Source organism: Argentina silus, assembly GCF_951799395.1.
Source record: "Argentina silus genome assembly, chromosome: X".
Classification (NCBI taxonomy): domain Eukaryota; kingdom Metazoa; phylum Chordata; class Actinopteri; order Argentiniformes; family Argentinidae; genus Argentina; species Argentina silus.
This window is the reverse complement of record NC_139653.1, coordinates 5,619,467-5,640,070: the sequence shown is the minus strand read 5'-3', so window position 1 is coordinate 5,640,070 and position 20,604 is coordinate 5,619,467. Positions and strand designations below refer to the sequence as shown.

The window sequence follows — 20,604 nt, the reverse complement described above, 5'->3', positions numbered from 1 at the left end:
CCTAAAAAGGGGTCTGGATCAATGTAATCTCGGAACCCAGAATATAATCTGATTTTGTGACTCTAGTATCACTAATATCGTAGCTGTCCAGGAGATTAAGCAGAAAAGAGAAACTCTTCGCCTCAGGGAAGAAATGGGAGTTAATTTAGCAAGTTCAAAGACTAAATTGAAACATATTCTCGACGACCTTCTGGATAAAATAAGGTAATTTACAGTAACTCATACAAAATGAGTGAGAGAGAGAGGGGGAAATAAGAATTGCAGCAAAGTGGCAATTTCGTGATACAGAAAATGACTTTTATTCTCATGTTAATGTCTCTTAACATTTGATACAAATCACATTCTTTTTAATAAAGAAAACCGCAATCAGAACAGTACCTGGCAGCTAGTCTTTCTTCCTAAAAATACAACCATGTCACGTTGCATCCCTCTCATTTTAAACCATACACTATCTACTCAGAAAAATAGTTACATTAAAATGTACTTATGCCTAATTTTAGCCCAATAGTCAAACTCCAGGACCAATTTTCCTTTGAAAATCTGTGCAAGAAGAAATCCCTTTTTCAACGAGAATGCAAATAAGCAGGAACAATCTTTCTTTTTTCTAATCAAGGTTAAGAGTAAAAACGCCATCAATGAAATGTAAGGAACTGACATGATACATTTAAATATGAATTAGTTACAGTCAAAATGATAGTACCTATTTATAAAGTCTACTGGAAACCTAGGAACAGCTATTTGTTTAAGGTCCACAGATTAACAAGTGCAAAACAGAAATAAAAAGGAGAAAACTGACGTACTATATTTTGGCACAACACTAAGATACAGGGCATGGGTTCAGGGTTCAGGGTGGAAAGAATGAGGAACAATAAGAATAGTGTGTGCCTCTTGAAAAAAAACACAAAAAAAACAAACAAAATAACAATGAAAAGAAATCACTGACATTTAACAACAGATTTAAAAGAAAACACAAAGATTTTACCCTGCAAATTTGCTCAATAGTGTCTTTCTTTTTTTATGGGTACATTTAAAGTTAACTGACAACCAACCACAAAAAAAAACAAAAAACAAAACAAAAATAAGACATGCTAATAGCTGCTAAGACATGGCTTAGTCTGCTGAACTTTCCTAGGCCTGTGACCTAGTCAAAATACATGTAATATACGTTTTCTGATGTCAGCATACAGCCATACAGGTACTACAGTGCCTGTGATGTGGTATGCGCACACACACACACACACACATATATTTGTTATATTCTATATTGTCTTTAAATATGTGACAGAGAGATAGTGTGATAGATACACAGTGGTCTGTCTAGCCCTGGAGTGCATTCTGCAGAGTTAACCCGTGTGGCCGCCTCTACGACCTATACTCACAGCCATTGTCATACGCTCTCAACTGCCCTGTCCAAAAACCACATCTAGCCCCCTGGTACACCATCTGTAGCCCTAGTACTAAGTGCCTAAGAGGGTGGACAGGTCTAAGCAATACAGTCATGTCTTCACCCATCCTTCAAATGGGCCGAAAGGAGATTCCTCCATACTGCTTTGACCTATCCGGTTCCTTCAGATCTGCAAACATGGCAGGGAAAGGGGAGTAGGGCTGTTTTTTGGACTGGGCATTTACGTCTCCAAAGGCACTTCCGAAAGGCCCGTAAACTGTCAAAAACACCCGTGGTAACCATAGAAACCCTACGTGTAGAACAGACACCTTTTGCTTCTTATCATGTGCGACTTGCATGGCCTTTGCTTTGCTATCGAAAGGCAATTTAATTGAGTGCCAAGCAAGCACTTATGGATAGACAAACAACAGACCATTGCTTGCAAGGGTGGTATCTGTTCTTCACGTTCCATGGTGTTAACATTATACCAACATCAAGAACCATGATTCAATCCAGCTGTACTAGTTATTACAATTCATCAACAACACTACACTCTCTCTTTCTCTCACACACACACACACATACATTATTATTACTACTATCAATCACATCATTAGTTGTCAGTCACTGAATGGGGGTGTAAAGCATGGTGGTATAAAGCATGGTGGTATAAAGCATGGGGGTGTAAAGCACAGGGATACACAGATGCCATTTGGTACACAGGTTGTAGTGAAAAGGACTGATTCTGGGTCTGGGTTCTTGACTTAATGTTTTTGCAAGGAAGGGAGGGAGGGGATACACAGTCAAGCAGACATTTAACACCTATACAAACTCATCTTTTTACTGTAAACGGGTGTTTATTAATGCAGCATTACAAAAACACCACCAGAGACCCTTAGGGAAGACCAAATGAACTTTGAACTTCAGTGCTACCAACGCCGCTCCAGCATACATGATAATAATAGGGGGCTCTGATACGAATCAACGAAACAAAATAATAAACAGAAATATCACTAGTTTACATGTAAAGCTCACTGCAGTGTACCGATGGGTATAGTGTGGAAGGTTTTTTAGTGTTTTGTGAGTGAAGATGGGGGGGTGCAGCACCGCACGTTGCAGTGACGGCTTCTCTCCTCTAGGGGGAGCCGAGGGGAGTCCACAGGACTTTACTCTGTTCTTGATCAACTATAGTCACGATCTGAGTGCAAATGTACGGTAGGGTGCCTCCCTGGACTATACCTGCAAACGCAACACAGACGATTGGTTAAAAAAAGGTATAAATCCTTGTTAATGCCACAGAAATACACATCAAACATGCGCACGCATACATATCTGATTGGCGTTGGTTGACAAATACCAACCTGTAAAGAATTTGCTATACTCCTGCTCTATCTTCTGTGCAGCCTCAAACTGCTCCTTGGAATGTTTTTGAGAGACCTTGTCCCGCAGATACACAGGATCTTTCTGTTCCCTGTGAGGAGAAGAGGAGAAGAAAAGGGATTTAAAACATACTCACGCCACAATAAGCTTTCAACTCCATGAATGAACCTCTTCATTCACGCCCCTCATCTTCAAGTGGTCATTGACAACAAGAATGTTAGGATGGACAGATGGGGGCACACACACACACACACACACAAATTGGCACAGTTATACAGTATTACATAAAAGAGAGAGGTTTCCTCTAGTCTAGGACCCAGTGATATAACCATGGGAAAGATTCAGCTAGGGAGGGAGGCAACACTTCCACCAAATTATATTACATAAAACTGTGAAAAAAGAAAAGTGGGAGGGCATCTCCAGCTGTTTGGGATTACGCAAGTGTGTGTGTGTGTGTGTGTGTGTGTGTGTGTGTGTGGGCAAGGCTCTGACAGGCGCTGTTAAGGGCTGATGGTGGGCTGAGAAGTGTGAAGGCTGGAGCCTGGCCAATCCTGCCTGGCCATCAGCACACACACACAGACACAGACACAATTTGTTTGGTGTTGCTGGTTTTGTTTGTGTAATGTGTCAGTTTTTGTTTGGTCTGGATTAGATTGTTCTGTTGTGTATATCAAGGCTGACACTGGGTTAGGAAAGAGTGTTGCATGACACCCCCCCCCCCCACACACACACACACACACAATTTCCCCATGGCATGCTGGGGAGGTCTTGATGGTCCTTGGTCATCCTGGGGCCAGCTGCCACTGCCCTCAACATGAGCCTGAACTGGCATGGGCCAAATGCTTTACGCCTCTCCAGCCAAGTATTCACTACAGCAATGACAGTGTGTGAGATTTGTCACTGTAAAGATAATCTGAACTCATATGTAAGGACCTTTTGAAAACCTAAACTTACTTGATCTGCTTAGCATTTTTGTAGCGGATAAAAATGACGATCGGGTAGATGTGAACGCTGTGGAGCCTTTCAATGGCGTGCGAGGCAATGTCAAGCAAACAGTGACAATCCTACAGGAGAGAAGACAATATCAGATGACACTGATGAATGTAAATGTGAACACACTGTTCCACAAAATAGAAAAACAGTAAATGAAATGAAAAAAAAAAAAACACCATTTGGAAACGGCCGAGCCATGCATCTAGAATTAGATAACTTCAAAAAGAATCACTTGATAAAAAAACATTTTTTTAAACTCTGCTTTCCATTCATACAATCGAACAAACAGACTCAACACAGCACAAAGTCTGAAAAATCAAAGGCAAACTCTGCCTGAATCCGATAGAGATCTGAGGATGATGGGTAAACTTGTGTACCTTCTCTGTAATTTCCTTGATGGAGGCCACAGTGGTCACATCAAAATGGCCGCTCCTGCGTTTGTAGTCGATGAAGAGGCAGTCTTTAACGCCACGCTCGATAGCCTGCTGTGAAGCCTTCATCACCTCTGGAGGAGATTAGAGAGAGAGAGAGAGAGAGACAGGAGAGGATCAGGGCTAGATCATGAAAAAGCAACTTTGAGATTAGAATACAAGTCGATTAGTGTAGCTCTCTTCTCGTCCCTTTAAAGATAAGCTATGTTTCATCTAATGTCAAAATTCCTGGAAGTCTCAATGAGCTGAGCATTCAGGTATAAGACAAATCAATTTCCATTCAAATCAAATTTTACAATACACAGGATACCATGTAATGAAATGCTTTAGGGTAAGCAACTCCTCAACAACAACAGTCAAACAATGTCAATATCAATTTGCAGTGCAAATTCCTGGGTGCAGTATAATTTATAAAGTCTACACTTATAGTACAGTCCCAGTCATATCAGACAATAGACAAGCTTCCTCATAACCTGCTGAGAGCAAGCCTCAGGCCACGGTAGCAGAGAGATCTAGGGAAATATTTAAATAGAAATATAACTATCTATCACTATGAATATTCCTTTGATGCAGAACATTCATGGAAGCAGGACAAGCCTTGACTTAATACCAAGCACTGGGTAGATTCATTCATCAAGCGGTGTGTGATAGCAAGACTATTTGAGATAATCTGTGCGTTGCATTTTGTGATACATTGCATATTCATTTGTGGCCATTGGTAGGACTCTGAAGTTGTATTGGTCACGTGTGGAGAACTCAGTGGGTGACAGAACTCTTCAAGTAGAGAACTTACCCAGTACACATCGACAGAACTTCCCCGGGGACTCTTTGACCAGCATGTCCTTGACGGGGTCCGTGAGTGGTCCGAGGATCAGAACCGGCCTCGGGGATGCGCACTCCACCTTCTGGACCCGCTGGTACGCCAAGCTCACACAGTCTGGTACACACAACCACACACAAAACACAGAACACAGCACACACAACACAAACAACACACATACAACACACACACACACACACAGAACAGTTATGCACTACTGACCCGCAATCAAGTTGTTGGGGGGTCACTTGAAATTCTTGATGTCAACAGAGTGAGCTGAAAAAGGTTGGGAACCCCCTGATCTACTGTATGGGTGTAACGATCATAATTGTCGAATATAGTGTGATCGTTCAGTTGCATTTCCCTCACCCTCGAGGAAGGGGATTGAGTCTGTGCTGATGGCATCCAGAGCCACCAGCTCTTTCCCGTCTTTGGAGCCGCTGCGCTTGTGCTTCTGTTTCCTCCTGAAGAAGGACCGCCGCGCCGCCGCAGACAGAGTCTTACTGGAGCCACCATCTTCCTTCATCTCAGTCATACTGTGTCTGCGGTAGAACTCCTGGTCCATCCTACACACACACACACCAAGTATTAGACTAATTTAAATGATGTAGGGCAGTTTCTCCAAATGGTAAGGAAAGCATAAGACTGAATTGTGTGTGTGTGTGTGTGAGAGAGAGAGAGAGACTCAGGTGTATTTGTTCAGGGAGTGCATGGTTGTGAGAGACTCACATGTATTTTCTGAGGAGTCTGTGCCAGTTTGTGCACGCGTGAGTGTGTACTGTAAGTGTGTCACTCACATGTATTTGCTAGGGATCTGGCCCCTCTGGATCTGCTGTGCATTCTCGTCCAGTTGCCAGGCCATCCAGGTGCCGAAGCTTCCCTTTGGTAGAGTGTCATCCACATAGAGGATATCATCCTTCTTAAAACTCAGGTCCAACTCGGCATCCGCCACCCGCTCATAAAGTGCTCTGGAGGGAGGGAGAGATCGATGGAAGTAGAGAGGAAAGATAAAGAATGAGGTGGTGAGGAGAGGGGGAGAGAGGTGTGAAGACAGAAGGGAAAAAATAGATAGAGAATAAAAAGGAAGGGAGAGAAGGGGACAGAGAAGATGGAACAATGAGAGGTAGAGAAGGAGTGTTAATCCTTTTACAGTAGAGCTCATCCCAGAGTAGCATATCTGTGGCTGGCGGGTCTGCCATGTGCATTTACTGCAGATGACATCATCAGCCCGCCTATATGACAAGTGACTGTGGCAGCTGCAGCCAAGCAAAGAATCAGACTTACAATAACAAACAGGCTTATTTTAGAGCTGTATGTACGTACACACTCCTCCATTCTAGCATCTTTTCACAGGCAATGTACAGTAGGTAAATGTTTAAAAGGTCAATATTGCCATCACAACGATGTTGTGAAGACATTTTAAGTGCTGCTGAAAGAAGAGCTGTGAAGGATGTTTCAAAAGATATCTCCTATATTTGGCAAAATCGAGCTTATTAGATAGCAGATCTTCTCATGAATTACAGGGAGATGGAGAGTGAACTTGTTTTAAATACCAAGTTATCATAGCGGGGGCCAACTGGTGTCAAATATCATTATCTACTCTCATATAATTTGTTGTAGTCATCAAGCATTCTAAGCGCTTTGATATGGGCAGCAAGGAGAATCTGGGGAAATGTTTTAGCGGCATGTTGACAAATCAATCAATAAGCACAAGTCGCTTCTTAAAATAATCAAGTAATCCATTGTGCTAGTGCCCTCCCCCAAAATAAATGTTTTCGTTACTAAGAGCTAGTCTCATTCCCAGACACTTCCGCCCAAATGCGGGAAACATCTGGTGGACCAACATATTAAACTTGGCCTTCATAAAGCTAAGAGAAAGACTGAAAAACATGGACAGCACATAGATTAAGCTGACTAAGCCAATGGCTATCAACCAATGATCTCCAAAAACACATTCCCCCTAACACTCCCCTTTGTTTATGTTCCCCCGGTATGCGCTCACCTCCCGAATGGTAGTTAGGCAACTACAATTGACTTGTTGGACACGGGCAGTAAAACAGTGAATACATAATTTGTTTACAGATTAACATTTGTGAGTTTTATATATTATAGCCTACAGAATAATATGAATAACAGAATGTGACAGCTTACTTTCACTGATCACAGTAGGCCTAGACCAGCCACACAACTACTGGTGATTGTCACCCAGCATCATCATAATTGGAGGCCACACACCATGGGCCACGATATTGCAAATTATGTTGTGATCATAGTTTTACAGGCCAAAAATCAGGGAGAAAGTGGCCAGAATGATTACAACCGTGATTGCACGCAGTCCTTAAAATTAATGACATTGCTGAGTCACACATGGACAAAAATTCTGCAGATGCACTGGTAATGACTACATTACCCTAATATATATAAATATATATAATGATATATATGCCATTTAGCTGACACTTTTATCCAAAGCGACTTACATTGCAGGGAGTGCATCCATTTTTCAGTATATGTCCTTGCCTCCCCTTGTAAAACTAATCCCGTCTGAAGAGCTTAGATCGCTTTTATATACTACCGTCCTTGGGCTGCTTTCAAATAATATTGTAAAATAAGTACTACTAATTTCGTAAGCCTACATACTGTACAACAGCCTACTAGACACGGGATGGACAGGACAGGAGGAAAAATATTTTTAATTGAATCCATTGAATAGGCCAATCTTGCTCATTATAGGTAAGTGTATGGGGACAGTAGCAGGTAGCATCTGATTAGCCCGCTCTCACTGTCCCGTTAATGCCAAACTAACCCTGAAATACTTGGGCTACAAATAACACTGTCAAATAAAACAATGAAGAGTCAAAGGCTATTGCACAATACTGTCTGCTTTTCCACTTTGTGACAATGCCACTGTAAAAAAGCATGAATTACAATAATTAAAGTTATATTAAAATATAAAAGTAATATCAGCTCACAACTGGGGCAAGTGGCGACGCAGATATGAGCACATAACAACACATTGACTATCCATGAGAATGCTCAAAGGTTCCCCCTGTTGTTTGTTTTTCCTAAAAAAAACATGTGAAAAAGTTAAGTTGAGTCACTACTGCTGTGACGGTACCGCCGCACTACCATTGCTCAAGTATGAACCTTTTAAACTCCCACCTACTGTACACGACATTCGGACGTCTTCTTCGAAAACATGGATGACAAAATTCTATTGAGCTTGAGAAAGCTCCCCCCCTCACCCCCACGGCATTTGTTTTTCATTTTGGTCCTAGAGTTTTTTATGGAAACAAGCTAGTTGGTAAGAAGTGAGCAATGGAGATGCCCCAACAGCCTAAAAACAATAAGCTTCTTCAAAGTTTTTAATTTCAAAATGGGATATGCTCGCTTGTGATAGCTAATTAGTGCTACAACCTGTCATTAATTTAATTTTGAACATCAACAGCCCTCCCACTTCTTCAGTTCAGTAACCAATGTGAACAAGCTATGTTTGACAGACTCTAGAGTATGGAGTGTGGGGAGTGCTCAGAGTCTGTCATCGATTGTATTCTATGACCTGCTATGTGTGACTTGTATTGTGTAGCATGTTAGTCTAGTTTGTGGAGAGAAGGTCAGTCAAACCTGCAGTGAGAAACAATCTTAACTGTGAGACAGTCAATCTCATCCTCGATGGGAGGATATAATTCCTTAGATTAAAAGATTCCCTCCATCTACAATTGGTGTCCAGTGGTGGGTCTATATTTAGATGTGTGGATGCATGGATATAGAGGAGACTGATTTGGGGGAATCACAAGAGGCCTTTTATGGTGCTGTCAGGCATGGTGTGTGTGTGTGTGTGGGTGTGTGTGTCGGGATTTGTGAGACTGAGTTTGTGAAAGTGAGTGTCCATAAGTTTGTAATTGTTAATTACGCAAGAAAGAGAAAGTGTGATATAAAGAAAGTACCTGATATAAAAGCCATCTCCTGGAGTGTCTTTGAACATGTTGAAGTCGTCTGGGCGATGCTGCACTCTGAGTGTGACCGTCTCAGAAGGCTTCAGCATCTCCACATACACCTCCTCTGCTGTCTTACTTTTCATATTCACACAGTTATACTGAGAGAGAGAGAAAATAATTACAATATATCCCGTGCCAATAAAGCACAATTGAATAGGAAAAAATAAGAGAAAAAAACGCTGTGTGGGTCCAGAGAGGAAACAACACAAGCTGTTTCCCCTGATCTCTCTGCGCTGTGTGAAGTGTGCTGGTATTGATTGATCCTGGTGAGGCGAGAGAGAGAGAAAGAGAGAAAGGTGAGAGAGAGGCGAGAGAGACGTGAGAGGAGAGAGAGAAGCAAGAGAGAGAGAGAGAGAGAGAGAGGGTTCCCACACCTTCTTAAAACATCAAATTCAAGGACTTTAGGACTTTCCAGGCCCAATTCCCTCAAATTCAAGGACCCAACACGGCATAGTTTGAGACATGGATCATGGTTAATTACTGTTACAACACTGAGAATTTTCATAATAAGAACTAGCAGGCTTTACAGAAGCTCACAGACAACAATTAAAAAGAGAGAGAGGCTTGAATGTGTGAACACTTCCCAATTGTGCTGTGTTACAGTGATGGCAGACTACATGGTCTCTTGCCTTCTCTAACACAGCACAGCAAAACAATATATTGGGTGTGTTGAGCGATAGAGACTTATTTATGAGTTGAAGAGCAAAGTGACTCCTCATTTATTTCATGAGCACCAACCAAAAATTGTGTACTGAGGTTGTTGGCCTTTCTGGTTCATATTAAATCACTTACTCATTGAGTAGTGTTTTGCCCTTTCTCAAACTGCTATGCCCCTTCATTTGCTTTTCAGTTCATTCACTTATTTGTTGAGTTTCTATTTCAGCTATTTGTCTTTTATCTTTAACACTCTTTCTCAGGCTATTGGACTTGGCAATAAGAGTGAGGTTGCCTGTGCTCTCTGCTTTGAGAGCAAATTCGTCTGCTGAGGTCTCGAGAGCATTTATGTCATTTGTCATCCCTTTAAGTTCATCTATTTCATCTAAGGTCTTTTCTCTTTCAGTTTTTTTGCTCATCCATTCTTGTCTGTCTCTGTTCTCCTTGATGTGTCACACACCTCTGCCTTGCAGATGCCAATGCCAGAGGTCTGTCAATGCACACATTATGTATGCCACCCACAGCTCTTATGTGGTAAACTATACATCCATGTGCTACGTATAAATCTTCCTTCAAGTTCTCCACTTCAATCTGCCGATTGATGGAGAATCCGTTCTCTACTGAGGCTTGCCCGTGTGACAGTAAGTTGCCGGCAAAGGCTCCATAGATTTCTGAGCTCTTTGTCCTTTGACATAAGTTTACAAACTCTGAGTGTTGGGCCTGGACAATGTCATCAATAAAAAGTGAGCATTGTCGAATGATGTCATCACAATCTTCTTCCTTCACCCGATGACTATTTACAAGGTAGGTCAGGGCCTTCTTCAATTTTGCTGTACACAGCATCTTTCCATTTGTGCCTGCCATTTTCTTTGGATCCAAGAAAGAAAGATGCGAGACCAGAGAGTACTTCAAGGGAGATTTCTGAATGAGTTTGTTAACAGTTGTGAGCATACACTTCTTGCAAGCGATTTTGAAGTCCATCAATGTTTTCTGTCCAATTTTCTTCCCTGCGGACAAGTCTCATAATTCTTCAAGTAACAAAGCCCAAGTCGACCTGTGAGGAGTCGATGTGATTGGATGACTGGCTCACCTCGACATCAAGACGTTTTTGAGGGGTCTTCGCTTCTTTCATGAGGTCTGGCTTAATGAATCTGCTCATCAAGCGCTTAAGCAGCTTGAACAAGTCTAGAGTAGAGAAGTAGAGAGAAGTGGCACCATGGGCTCATCGGTCTGGTAGCGTGTGAATAATGGTGTCATTTCTTTGCTCACTGACAAGATTAATTCAGTTTTGCTGTCATGAGAGGGTCCTTAACGGTCTCCTGAATCACCTCAAAGGACTTTGTGCCTGGATCACAGATGTTGCCATATGGGGTAAATCCTCTAAAGCTCTTTCCAGCACGGGCGCATTTTCAACCCACCGTGTCTTGCAAAACATAAGTGGCATTGGGGAATCTGATGATCCAATGATGTTAAAGTAGTTCTCCCTGCAGGCTGGAGTATCCTTCAGAAGTTGGTACATAGCATGCAGTACACTGTCGACTTTCCACTCTGTTTCTTCCACTCCTTTCTGAAATGCTCCATGTACAACATGGAGACCGCAACTGCCAATGTTTATAAAGGTGTACATCAAAATCTAGGAAGGACTTCTCAACCTTTGAGTAAAATGACCAATTTACATTTGGTCCATCCATGGAGATCTGAACCATGTTTTTCTTTGGTACATCTTTGGTGCTCTTCTCATAGACTGCTTTAAGGTCCAGCGCAGTCGCATGTCCCATAAATTTAGAATCATAAAATCTCGTCACAACTTTGTCCCCATCCCATAAACGGACGTGAAACTCACACTGCTTTGACAGTGTTTTTCTATTAAGACTCTCAAAGAGAAGTACATAGTCCTCCTCTCCAGCAGACATTTTTTTTAAAATATGGAGCCAAAGCCATGTGCACACATAGCTGGACTTTGTTGCCCCACATGTGAAGGTCTTGGCTATTGCACTGTCTGGGAACATCGCTGAGAACAGCACACCTAAGAGAAAAAAAAAAGAAGAAGATTGAAATCAAACACTTATTTCTGTTTCTAGCCTATGTATGAACGTGTGTGTGTGTGTGTGTGTGTGTGTGTGTGCGCATGTGTCACTGAGAGAGAATATGACATATGAAAAAAAAACATAACATGTTCCTAAAAAGAATTTCATGTTACAGGTGACAGTTTATGACCATGCCACTCATCTGTGCATTCACTAGAGTGGAAAGAGTAGTGAGACTCCATCATATTCAGACACCACAATGTGTCCTCTTTGGGAACGCCAGTTATGACGGACTGTCTTGAGGAGGTGGTGAATGTGGTAGTTGTAGAAGATTGTCTAGGTGGTGATGTAGATGACGATGACTTTTCCACGTAGTTCAATAGAGTGGGAGCTGTAAGAAAATAAGTGTCATAATTAAGCAATAAGGTAAGAGAGGCTAACAGCAACAGAGCAAACGTTAATTTAACCGAATAATTCTGTAACGTTGAAGTTAATTTACCCAACCACGAAGAGACGGAATAATCTAGCTAACTAATTAACGTTAGTAACTAACTAAGTATGGTTGTTGTATTCCCTTTTACATGTTACCAAGGGTAGGACCTACCTGCTTTTAACTTGCGGAGTGCCGTCTTGTGTGATGCTCCATGGCGTGAACTTTTATTGATTTGCTGCAGGCTCTGCATCGGGCCATATGGATGTCCCGCGGATCTTTAACAAGCCAGTAATTAAAATTTTCCAGGGATAGCTGAAGGTTCGCTTAATGTTAGCTTTCTCACTTGCTTGCCGCTGTTTAACCTGAATCATTCCACTTCAATCACTCATTCACGCACATGGCCGTCACACTTTCTGGAGGCAGGCGGCGCGTGAAACAAGGACCCACAGACGGCGGGAGATACACATAATGACAGCGGAACGTAGCCTATTTACTAACGTTAAGTAAGAAAAAAAATTCTAAATAACTTCAATTTCTATTCTTGCACAAAATATATAAATTCAAACACTTTCAATGACCCATGTCTATTTATGTCTACTTTCAAAAACTTTCACTGCCTTGATTTTTTTTTCTCAAATTCACAAACTTTCAAGGATTTCAAGGACCCGTGGGAACCGTGGAAAGAGAGGCGAGAGAGTGAGAGAGAGAGAGAGAGAGAGAGAGAGAGAGAGAGAGAGAGAGAGAGAGAAAGTGGCGCGCGAGAGAGAGAGAGAGAGAGAAAGTGGCGCGAGAGAGAGAGAGCGCAATCAATGAAGAACAATGTAAAGCAGGAAAAAAAGGCAATTGCTTTGGCAGTGTGGTGGCGGCTGTGTGTTCTGAATCCTAATATCCTGAAATAGTCTACCCTGACATCTTGAAATAGTGTATGTGTGTGTGTGTGTGTGTGTGTGTGTGTGTGTGTGTGTATGTATCTGTGTGTGCGTGCGTGCGCGCATGTCTGTCTATGTGTGTGTGTGTGTGTGTGTGTACCTCCAGTATAAGGTCTCCAGGCAGCAGGCCATCTGCCCCCCTGGCTGGGCTGTCCTCCTCCAGGCTCTCTATGTAGACCCCCCTGAGGTTCCCTCCGCATAGCGAGACCCCCACCTCAGCCCCGGCCCTCCACACGGTCACCACCCGTGGCTCTGACACCTTCCTGCTGCCCTCTGATGACATCCTGGGGGAGGAGATAGAGAGGAGAGAACCAAATCAAATTCCTCCATTAGCAGAAAATGTTAGCAGAATGTGTTTTCTGTGTGCGCTACTACATGAAACTAAAAGGCTGTGGAAGACCCAACAAACAGACATTACATATATGCTTCTGTGTCTCTTTGTGTATATGTGTGTGTGTGTGTGTGTGTGTGTGTGTGTGTCACCTGATAAAGCTGTGCGGGCTAGTGGTAGGGGTGGTCTGTTTGGAGGAGGGGGTCAGGGTGCCCTCGTCCTGTTCACTCAGGGTGTCGATGGTGGAGTGATTGTCGGGGGTGGTGGCCCCACTACCCCGGGGGGTGGACTGGGTACTGGCCGGCTCCAGACGAGAGCTACACACAAACACAAATGGACATGGGTCAAATGGACATGGGTCAAATGGATTGCCTAAGACTGGTGCCCATCTATTGAAATGATTACTGTTGGTGCCAATCCCGCCACTATTAGATCTCAAAATGTATATTGCTGGATCTACAGATGCCATCACCTCAGCTTTAGACTAATATTGAGGTATAAAAATGGCTGGAAATCTTTGCCTTTGAGGTCAAAGATATAGAGAACTTTTGTCACAAATTCTTTACATCAGATTTTGGCATGAAAGGTTCATGATATAATGTTAACACATTTTGTATCCCATTAGACCACACAGTCTTTTGGGCAAACTTCAGCAAAATTATTTAGTTTTTTTTTTTGCTCATGGGAGTGAGGAGGTATGCCCAACCAAGTAAAAAAATTTAACACAATTAAGTTTATAACTTCAAAATAATATACCACCAAGCAGAAACAACATAGAGGGAAGAAAATATAATAATAATAATAATAATAAACCCCACCAACAGAACAAGAAAGGAAAAAATACAATACAAATAAATAAATAATAATAAATAACAACAAACAGCCACATATAATTAACCATTCTACACAAGTAGAAATAAGAAAATAATAATCATTATTATAATAAGAAAAGAAAAGAAAAAAGTGCACACACACACACACACAAAAGGAAACCTACAAAATATTATTATCCTTAAGCTCTAGTCCCCCTCCAAGTAAATTCTTGACAATATTTCTGTCTATTTAGGGGACCCACCTAGCACAAGAGCTCCCCCTGTGGTTGAACGTTACATACAGCACTGGAAAAAAATTAAGAGACCACTCCAAATTTTTCTTAAATCAGCATCTCGACATGTATGGCAGCCATTCAATTCCAGTGTGTGTTGAATTCCAATACAGGCACACCTCATTCTACTTAATGAGGTACTGATTAGGTGATCACCTGAACCAAATCTTATTTAATGAGGAAAAGTATAAAAAAACACAGCTGTGGTCATCACTATCCTCTTGCAATAGGACCAGCTGGATGGCAAAAACAGTGCTAGTAGTACCTCAAAAGTAAATGGAATAAAAAAATAACTATTGACCATGCCAAAAGAAAAGTTTTGAGAAAGGTTTTGAGTGGGGAAAAGAAGGGTTCAATTCTGGCTTTACTGGCAGAGGGATACAGTGAGCGTCAGGTTGCTTCCATCCTTAAAATTTCAAAGACGGCGGTTCATAAAGAACAAGGTCAAGCAGCAGACATTAGGGACAACAAAGCTACAGACCGGCAGAGGGCGAAAATGACTCTCCACTCAACGGGATGACCGCCAATTCATTCGAATGTCACTCAACAACCGTAGGATGACATCAAGTGACCTACAAAAAGAATGGCAAACGGCAGCTTGGGTGAAGTGCACGGTTCGAAACTCCTAAGGGCAGGGCTGAAGTTGTGCAAAGCTAGAAAAAAGCCCTTCATCAACGAGAAGCAAAGAAGAGCCAGGCTGAGGTTTGCAAAAGACCATAAGGATTGGACCGTAGAGGACTGGAGTTAGGTCATCTTCTCTGTTAAGTCCAATTTTCAGCTTTGCCCAACACCTGGTCGTCTAATGGTTAGACGGAGACCTGGAGAGGCCTACAAGCCACAGTGTCTCACACCTACTGTGAAATTTGGTGGAGGATCGGTGATGATTTGGGGGTGCTTCAGCAAGGCGAGAATCGGGCAGATTTGTCTTTGTGAAGGACACATGGATCAAGCCACGTACAAAGTTGTCCTGGAAGAAAACTTGCTTCCTTCTGCTCTGACAATGTTCCCCAACTCTGAGGATTGTTTTTTCCAGCAGGACAATGCTCCATGCCACACAGCCAGGTCAATCAATGTGTGGATGGAGATCAAGACCCTGTCATGTCAAGGCCAATCTCCGGACCTGAACCCCATTGAAAACCTCTGGAATGTGATCAAGAGGAAGATGGATGGTCACATGCCATCAAACAAAGCCGAGCTGCTTGAATTTTTGCGCCATGAGTGGCATAAAGTCACCTAACAGCAATGTGAAAGACTGGTGGAGAGCATGTCAAGATGCATGAAAGCTGTGATTGTAAATCAGGGTTATTCTACCAAATATTGATTTCTGAACTCTGAACACTGAAATGTTTTTACTCAAACACATTTTACTCAAACACATACCTATAAATAGTAAAACCAGAGAAACTGATAATTTTGCAGTGGTCTCTAAATTTTTTCCAGAGCTGTATACTAACTTTAACACTCACACCTAGAGTGCCAAGTATTTTATGTGGTATTTACCTGCCAAGTATACTTTGATTGGCTACAAAATTAAGCATCTTAATTTATGCATTTTTGGTAAATAAAGTCACCCTTGGCACTCTAGAATGTTGGCAATTTGGGCGGCTTTTATTCACCTTTGGCACTAAATGAGTTAACTGGCCCTTTAACTGTTCAGCTCCACTGTGAGGTATGGTGTGAGGACATCTGTTACCTGGAGCGGGAGTGGTTCCCCAGCTGGTACATGTGTGGGTTGTACTGGGCCATGATGGTGATGGTGTCATACTGCTGCCCAATGATCAGACGAGCTTGCTGCTCTGTGGCATTCCTCAGGTTAATACCGTTATACTGAGGGAGTGACAGAGAGAAGAAGGCGAGATAAAGAAACGGTTAATCTAATGCACAACACAGAGAATACTCCCTGTAGAACACAACACACATTGGGCCTTCTAGCAGAGTTAAAAGTAGGAAGTAAAGGACAGGAAGTACCTCGAGCAGCTGGTCCCCGTACTCCAGCCCGGCCTGGTGGGCGATGCTGCCTCCCGTCACCTTGGAGACGAAGATTCCGCCGTTCTCCCCACCGACGATGGAGATGCCCAGAGGCTCTGCCCCTTTGTGCACGACAACATTGCGAGGCTCCTCCAGGTACGGTCTGATGATGGGAGAGAGGGACGAGGATGAACGACAGGTATCACAGAAGAAGAGAGGGATGGGGAGTGAATGAGGTGGGGGGTGGGGGTGGGGGGTTACAGCAGTGGTGATGAACTCTGGTCTTTGGAGAGCGCCAGGGTGTGCAGGCTTTGATTCATGTCCAGAACTAACACACCCGATTCGCCTTCAACTAGCCCAAGACATGGTAGAGGGGGACCAGTGGTTGATAGAACGATTGAATGGGAGAGACGTTGATTCTCACAACAACATAGAGACAGATACAGGGTGAGGACGCTTATTATCACATCCTCATGCAGTGGATATCTTTACATGAGATTGTCTATCAAGTTGGACTTCAGCATCCCATGATGTCTTGAGATGTAATGTCGGCACAGGACGGGATCAGCAGCCAAACAGAGTAGGAACAGACAGACAGACAGAGCAGGAAAAGACAGACAGACAGAGTGTGCTACGAAACAAAACAAGCCAAAAGATCCAGAACTGTGGACTGACGGTTAGCTTCACATTTAGAGGTGACTCAACTAAGACAAGAGAAACACACATGGAATGCTGTGTCATCATCATAATACATTACTGTTGCATGCAATATCTGAGATCGAAACAGGGGTTTACAGACTTAACAACACCATACTGGTGACCATCATGTTGCTATATCTATACAAATACAATGTTTCAATAATAACTTATGCACACATTGACGTCCAGTTCAAGGGGAATCGTTTATCGTGGTTTCTGGATATTTTCAGTGAGGCTACAAGCTAATATCCAACTAGCATGCAGGTAATTAAAGTGAAAATCAACTGTGCTAATGCTACCGGGGTGGGGGGGTGATGAGAGATACACAACACATCCTTATCATCCAGGTGACTAAGTATCATGTTACCGATGTCCACACTAGCATACTACATAGAACAAAGCAATGCATGTTAGCGATGCATTCTACAAATGTATGCTAATGTGGACATTGAAACCTAGCTGACTACCTGTTTCTACTCAGCGACACACAAACATGTCAGCAGCAGCAGTGTGGACTGTCAGGCATATTCCCTATATTGAACGAACCTGAGGTTCCTGAGAGAGGAGAACCTCGGCCTAGCGGCCAGAGGGATCCTCAGAAAGGATCTGTTACGGTACAGAGATCTGGAGGGGTTCCGAGAGCACAGGGAAGAAAAAGAGGGGGAAGAGACAGGAGGTGAAAAGTCAAAAGAGAGGAGAGGAAGAGAAAACAGACAGCAGAGGACTCCCAACAGAAAACAGACAGCAAAGGTGTAGAGATATAAAAACAGGAGAGAGTAAGAGAGAGAGATGCAGAAGCAAAACAGGTCTGGTGGGAGAAGACGACATTACAGAGAAAATATGCAAGGACAAAAAGGAACAGTCTACAGCCATGAATTTGGTTAGTATCAAAAGGAATATTTGGGTAAGTCCAAATCCTGTGTGTGATCTGTGCCAAGGAAAAGTAAAGACAAAGCAGTCTGAGGGGAGGAATCTAACTCACAGCAGCACTAACCAAGACAGACTAGACCTGTTGCTTGGCAACCCTGTCTGAAGTGGGCTAGGTGGAGCCAGGGAGTGTCATATTATCATCATCATCATCATCATCATCTCCTTAATCATTCACACATCACACCTCTTTTGGGGACACCTTCACTGTTATTCTTGGGTTCAGTATTTATTTAATAAAGTTAAATTATATTCAGAATAAAATGCTTGTTTGCTTCCTTTTGAAATGTTTATTTCTTTTTTTCATACCTGTCTTTCCTTCGCTCTCCTATTGGCAAGGGGCTGACAGAGATCCTGGGCAGGGTGGAGATGGAGCTCTGTGATTGGCTGCTCGCAAATGAGGAAGTTTCCAGGTTGAGAGGTGATTGGGGAGGGGTGATGAGACTGGGGCTGCTGCATTCTGAGTGGGAGAGAGAGCCTGGGGGGAAGGGGGAGAGAAACAGACAGAGAGAGGGGGGAGGGAGGGGGAAAGAGAGAGCAAGACAGAGAGAGAAAGAGAGAGAGCAAGCATTGATACAGAGTTATGGTGTCATTACTTACAGTGGTAATCAGTCACCAGAGCTTGACAGAAGGTTAGAGTCAAGCTAACTCAAGAGTGAGAGGCTGAGACAGACAAATCAATACAGTTAACCAACTGTTTCCTTCCTCATGAACCAGTCTTTAGTGTTTGCCATGGCTATGGCAAGCTCTTTCCACAATCAATTACCTACTGAAGCACAAACAGCTCGGATGTTGACATAAATGTGGAATGGAAAACATTCATTACAAGGTCCCCAGGGAACAAATTAGGTAATACAAGTCTAGTAGAACTGAGAGGAAACCACACATGCACACGCATGCACACGCATGCACACGCATGCACACGCACGCACACACCTAGTGTTAGCTATGAACACACTTACCTCTGTCAGAGCCCAGCATGGAGCGAGGGTAGCGGGGAGTGGAGGGGATCTTTATCCTCTCTGTCCGGTACTGGACGTTACTAGATGAACCTGTACACAACCAGGACAAAACATTGGATATGTGTACATGAATGAGCTGTGGATGATGTGTGTGTGTGCGTGTGTTAGCCTGACTTAGGTGAACACTGGAGGGCAGCAAGTTGGTTCTGTGTGTGTGTGTGGTGTGTGAATAGTGCATGTAAGTGTGTGTGTGTGTGTGTGTGTGTTACTGACCGAGGCGAGCACTGGAGGGCAGTGAGTTGGTTCCATGTGAGGCTCTGCTACTGCGTGACGATGATGATGACTCAGAGTCTCCCGCACGCTTCTGGCTCAGGTCCAGGCTCAGACGCCCCTGGTGCTGTGGACTGCACAGCACGCACACACACACACACACACACCTAGCTCAGAACACACACCTAGCTTTGATTAGAAACAAACAAGCACTGCCCCTTCTCAATAAGATAATTGCCCATGGTCATTTCTCTTGAATGGACAGAACTAAGCCCGACATGTGTATCACATTCAACACTGAATGTACATGAATTATCTAAAATATATTGAATTAAATTGTGTAACAAATATGTGTTATATATTTTTCTGTTTTGTTTGGACAGAGACAGTGGAGATTGGCAGGAAAGTAAGGAAGAAAGGGTATGTCAGCAGAGCATGGGCCGGATTCAAACCCATGCCGACATGGGCATATATGTGCACTGTAGGCCGCACTGTAACCCTAACCCTAGACCACTGGACCACCCCAGGCCTCCAGAAGTGTGTTTTTGAGGGCAGTTACCTGGTGTGGGAGTGCTGGTGGCAGATCTGGGAGGCAACCGAGGGGCAGTTGTTGGTGTGTACCCTGTGACTGCGCACCGTGTACACGGGATTCCTCATGACGGCAGTCACCGCTGGGCAGGGAGCCAGGCCACGGTGGGCGGAGTCTGAGATGAGATGAGACCACACACACAAAAAATGTACTCACTGTCAAAAGGATGTATTTTGGCTTCTTCCTTCCTCGGTGTGCGCACCCAGGCACGCACCCACACAAGCACCCACGCACTTGGAGATGGTATAGAAATACAGTGTGTGTGTGTGGTGACTCACTGGGAGGTAAGGTGCCATTGTAGACTGTAGGGACGAAGCCCACGCTGTGTCTGTGGGAGCGGTTGGGGGAGGAGCGAAGCATCTCTCTGGGCTCTGGAGAATGCTCGTCATTGGAGTAACTCTGGTGGTTGACAGATATATTTATATCGTTCTGTTACTTTTCCTATAACAAACATAAATACGCTATTTTTCAGACTCTCGTCTGGCTAAATACTGGAAACTAATATCTCCCTGAAGGAAAGCAGAGGAGGAGAAAGGAGCTGTTATAGTGAAGGCTGTTGGGACCACAGCCTCTGACTCAGCACTTTGGCCTCAATGCAGAGGCATCAATCACTGTGTGATGGCCTGGCTAAGAGGCAGATCCGGTGGCAGGATCCAGACAGGGCCAGTCAATTATGGCACAAAATGGCTGTGCCATTATTTCCT

The 20,604-nt window shown here is 43.3% G+C and overlaps 1 protein-coding gene across 1 annotated transcript in view; it reads right to left on the bottom strand.

Annotated features, from left to right (window-relative positions):
- Positions 1–275: 275 nt before the first annotated feature.
- dlg5a (discs, large homolog 5a) overlaps positions 276–20,604 on the bottom strand; it is a 48,074-nt gene continuing 27,745 nt past the window's right edge. Inside the window, exons 17-33 of the mRNA XM_083695783.1 lie at positions 20,179–20,299; positions 19,871–20,015; positions 19,315–19,445; positions 19,042–19,131; positions 18,389–18,557; positions 16,454–16,616; positions 16,179–16,312; positions 13,533–13,697; positions 13,150–13,333; positions 8,956–9,104; positions 5,806–5,976; positions 5,378–5,574; positions 4,982–5,125; positions 4,135–4,262; positions 3,719–3,828; positions 2,746–2,855; positions 276–2,623 (exon numbers count right to left, since the gene is read on the bottom strand). Of these exons, the coding sequence (XP_083551909.1) occupies positions 2,520–2,623; positions 2,746–2,855; positions 3,719–3,828; positions 4,135–4,262; positions 4,982–5,125; positions 5,378–5,574; positions 5,806–5,976; positions 8,956–9,104; positions 13,150–13,333; positions 13,533–13,697; positions 16,179–16,312; positions 16,454–16,616; positions 18,389–18,557; positions 19,042–19,131; positions 19,315–19,445; positions 19,871–20,015; positions 20,179–20,299 (2,415 nt within the window). The 3' untranslated portion in view covers positions 276–2,519. The remainder of the gene's footprint in view (positions 2,624–2,745; positions 2,856–3,718; positions 3,829–4,134; positions 4,263–4,981; positions 5,126–5,377; positions 5,575–5,805; positions 5,977–8,955; positions 9,105–13,149; positions 13,334–13,532; positions 13,698–16,178; positions 16,313–16,453; positions 16,617–18,388; positions 18,558–19,041; positions 19,132–19,314; positions 19,446–19,870; positions 20,016–20,178; positions 20,300–20,604) is intronic.